The sequence below is a fragment of the Notothenia coriiceps genome, unplaced genomic scaffold (genome assembly GCF_000735185.1).
Source record: "Notothenia coriiceps isolate Sejong01 unplaced genomic scaffold, NC01 NC01_scaffold00012210, whole genome shotgun sequence".
NCBI lineage: Eukaryota > Metazoa > Chordata > Actinopteri > Perciformes > Nototheniidae > Notothenia > Notothenia coriiceps.
In genome coordinates this window covers 1-3156 of record NW_011344911.1, presented here as the reverse complement: position 1 = coordinate 3156, position 3156 = coordinate 1, and the positions used below count along the sequence as shown (strand labels likewise).

The 3156-nt window shown below is 38.1% G+C and overlaps 1 protein-coding gene and 1 long non-coding RNA gene across 2 annotated transcripts; one reads left to right on the top strand and one right to left on the bottom strand.

Annotated features, from left to right (window-relative positions):
- LOC104947274 (uncharacterized) lies at nucleotides 1-918 on the top strand. The gene is made up of 3 exons (XR_798543.1): nucleotides 1-66; nucleotides 582-654; nucleotides 837-918. It is a non-coding gene; the product is annotated as an uncharacterized lncRNA (long non-coding RNA).
- Nucleotides 919-2427: 1509 nt separating this feature from the next.
- Nucleotides 2428-3084, bottom strand: LOC104947272 (structural maintenance of chromosomes protein 5-like). The gene is made up of 2 exons (XM_010773255.1): nucleotides 2753-3084; nucleotides 2428-2610 (listed from the first exon to the last, which is right to left on the bottom strand). Exons 1-2 carry the CDS (start codon nucleotides 2882-2884, stop codon nucleotides 2443-2445), a joined length of 300 nt encoding a protein of 99 aa, XP_010771557.1. The 5' UTR covers nucleotides 2885-3084; the 3' UTR covers nucleotides 2428-2442.
- Between the last annotated feature and the right edge of the window lie 72 nt (nucleotides 3085-3156).

Sequence of the window (3156 nt, the reverse complement as noted above, 5' to 3'; positions counted from 1 at the left end):
CAACCACGTTCTGGGCAACCGTGAGGCACGCATCATTGATGTGGATGCCCTCTGCATGGAGAACAGGTGAGTGGGACAAAAGATCTTTGGGAACTACTTTCCCATATCTCCAGTTCTAGAGAGGCCATGTGTTTTCTACAAGCTGCAGATTCTCAGACACTTGCTTTCACTCCAAGTAACTGCTTCCTGTGTAGACATGTCTCCATATTTACCCTCTTTCGTTTGCTTTACTGGGTGTAAACACATCAGAATTATTCTGTTTTGGAAATAAAGAGAAGAATATCTCTTTATAAAGAAAATAAAATATATTGTAAAAGCTGAAAAGTGAAGTTAAAGATATAACCACATATTTAAACGTGTAAGAACGACAAGTTTATTTTTTTTCTTATTTCAAATGTTTCAGAGAAATTTGTAATTTTAATTAAGCTAACGTGCGTTTCCTCTGGTCTACTGTGAGAGAATTGTCATATATTTACTTTTTATCCAGTTTTTAGCCACATTTTCACCATACATTCATAAGATCATGAAAATGATAGCGGCAGCCGAACAGATTTTTAGCGTGATTCTCGTTGCTCATGCAGGTATTTGCAGGAGCGGTTGAGCCAACTGCAAGAGGAGGTGAACCTGCTGAAATCCAACAGCATGAAATACAAGGTACAGATGGAGGGCCTCTGACTCTGACGATTCATTTGACTTCACGAGAATGTGTATTCTTAAACGGTGACACTGCAAGCTTTATTCCTCCTTCATTCGTTCTCTTTTTCTTTCAAACATTTCCCAAATTGGGATCAATAAAGTATTTCGTATCTTATCTTAACTTTCCCACCCTCCAACAGACAGCTCTTGAGAGGAGGAAGAACTCCAGCACGTACGGAAAATCAAACAGCAGCAGTCCGCTAACTGGAGTCCTCTCGGCAAAACAAGGTGAACACACACTGATAAATCGATGAGGACATAATGACGATGAAAATAAAAATATTGCCTAGTAGGTTTACACGCACAAGGATTTTGCTTTACCATACACAAACACAGTAAGTGAATACATTGGACCAAATTGAACTATTATAAAAACTATTATAACTTTCAAAATATAAAAATATTTTACTATAAATATACAAAAGACTAAATGGAGTAAATATGACAGTAAACAAATCAGTGATGCTGTGCAATATATTTACAATGCATTTTAGACATGGTAGACAAAGAAAGTGCTTCCCTGATTCTCTCTTCAGTGTAACGAATCGGTTAAAAAACCTTTGTTTCTAGCCGTGCATTATTTAATAACTTCTTCTTTGCCGGTGCTTGGAGCCTCGGCCTGGACTCCAGCTGTGTTACTAATTGTATCAGGAGTGGCAGAGAGCAGGGAATGAGCATGCCAGGATGACTGACAGGAGCTGGCAGCAGCAGCACAGTGGGCTCCGGAGTTAAAGTTAGGAGTGTCTCCAGTAGGCAGCTGCTTCCAACTCTCCATCTCTGTCTTACTCTTGTCATGCTGTGTTCCCAAATTCACGTCAAATCACCCTACTTTTTTAGGGGGATCTTTTTACTTTAAGTTAAAGTTGTATTGGTGCATTATGTAGGGGCAGGTGGTCCCACATGTTTTCGATTATTTTGTCCTTTGCACATCTTCTAACTAGGCCTGCACGAAATTGAGAAATGACTAATTTCACAAAATGCGACCGATTTTATCATATTTCTCATTATCATTGAGGTGTTTTACGACCGCTGTATTCGTCTGTCTGTATTGTTTTGTGTTCATTTGTTGTAACTTTGTTCATGCTGCCCTCTTGGCCAGGTCGCTCTTGAAAAAGAGATTTTAATCTCAATGAGACTTTTACCTGATTAAATAAAGGATATATCATTAATAAATATATAAAAGGATTATAGTCAGGGTTCATACACTTTTTCACCAATGACCTTCAATGACGTTTCCAGGACCTTCACCTAATTTTCCATGACCAAATAAATTACTCTTTCTCAGCGGTACCACTGAAAATGGTTTATTTTAACATGGAGCAGGAAAATAAGGTCTGAAACATGTTGGTCCTATCTAAAACAAATCAAATCAAGGCTTACTAGCTTCTGGCTAAAGCAACTAAAATCTCTCACCAGCAAAACACCTCGTCAGTTAAATGCAATTTTACGTTTCATTACTATACGATACAGTATTTAGTATCATTATAGTATTGCTATTTCGGCGATTAGATAAAATATAAATTATATTTGATGCAACTTCACATTTCCATGACTTTTCCAAAACTTTGGGAAAAATATTGTTTTCCATAACTTTTCCAGGGCCTGGAATTAGCATTCTGAATTTCCATGACTTTTCCAGGTTTTTAATGACCGTAAGAACCCTGACACCATCTTGTGTAAATTAACAAATTGAGCAATCTATATAAGCCTCCTTGAATGAATGGAAACAGTCACTTAAATTGTTTTTCAACCCTTAATATCAGTGTGTGTTGTTCCTTTTGTGTCATCATGTACCTCGTTCTCTGAGTGCAGATCAACCTCTCCTGCACATTGCATGGAGCGGAAGAAATCACTAAACTTCACATTAATCTGCTCCACCAGCTGCTTCAGAGGGTTCAGCCAGCGCTCCTTAGCCTGTGAGACACCAGCAGAAATCCTTACACACACACACATTTATTCACAGGATGGTCATTCTGTCCTGCAACAAATCAGATGCTGAACTATATTTCTTTAACAAATCATTCGAGAGAAGACATTGCATTGACATGTCACGTACCTCTGATATGTTCTGTCGGTATGAGGTCAGGGCATCGCTCTTATCTTCCAGCTCTTTCTCCAGATCTTTGTTCTCCTGCTCTCTCTTTTTGTACTCATCCACAATCTCCAAAGAGAAGAAGCAAATCATCATGCAGGAGAAACATGCACCCTCTTAGGGTAAACGCCACAACATATTCAGAACAGACTGTGTATATATAAATCAGACAAACACAACAATGTGGCCGAAAAAGTATGAAAGCAGAAAAATTGCGAAGAATTAGATAAATACTAAGAATAAGAAGAAATCATTAAAACAGAGCACTATTCTATATTAGGCACTTTCACACCGCAGTACTTTTCCCACAAAGGTTCATGAGAACTTAGTTCATCAGAACTAAAGATGAACTAAGTACAGATCGCGTT

What these genes read in the sequence shown, in the direction of transcription:
- LOC104947272 (XM_010773255.1), bottom strand. Translation starts at nt 2,884, where the DNA reads ATGATGATTTGCTTCTTCTCTTTGGAGATTGTGGATGAGTACAAAAAG. An exon ending in ACCGACAGAACATATCAGAG is followed by an intron (nt 2,611 to 2,752) that starts GTACGTGACATG and finishes GGTGTCTCACAG; the next exon opens with GCTAAGGAGCGCTGGCTGAA.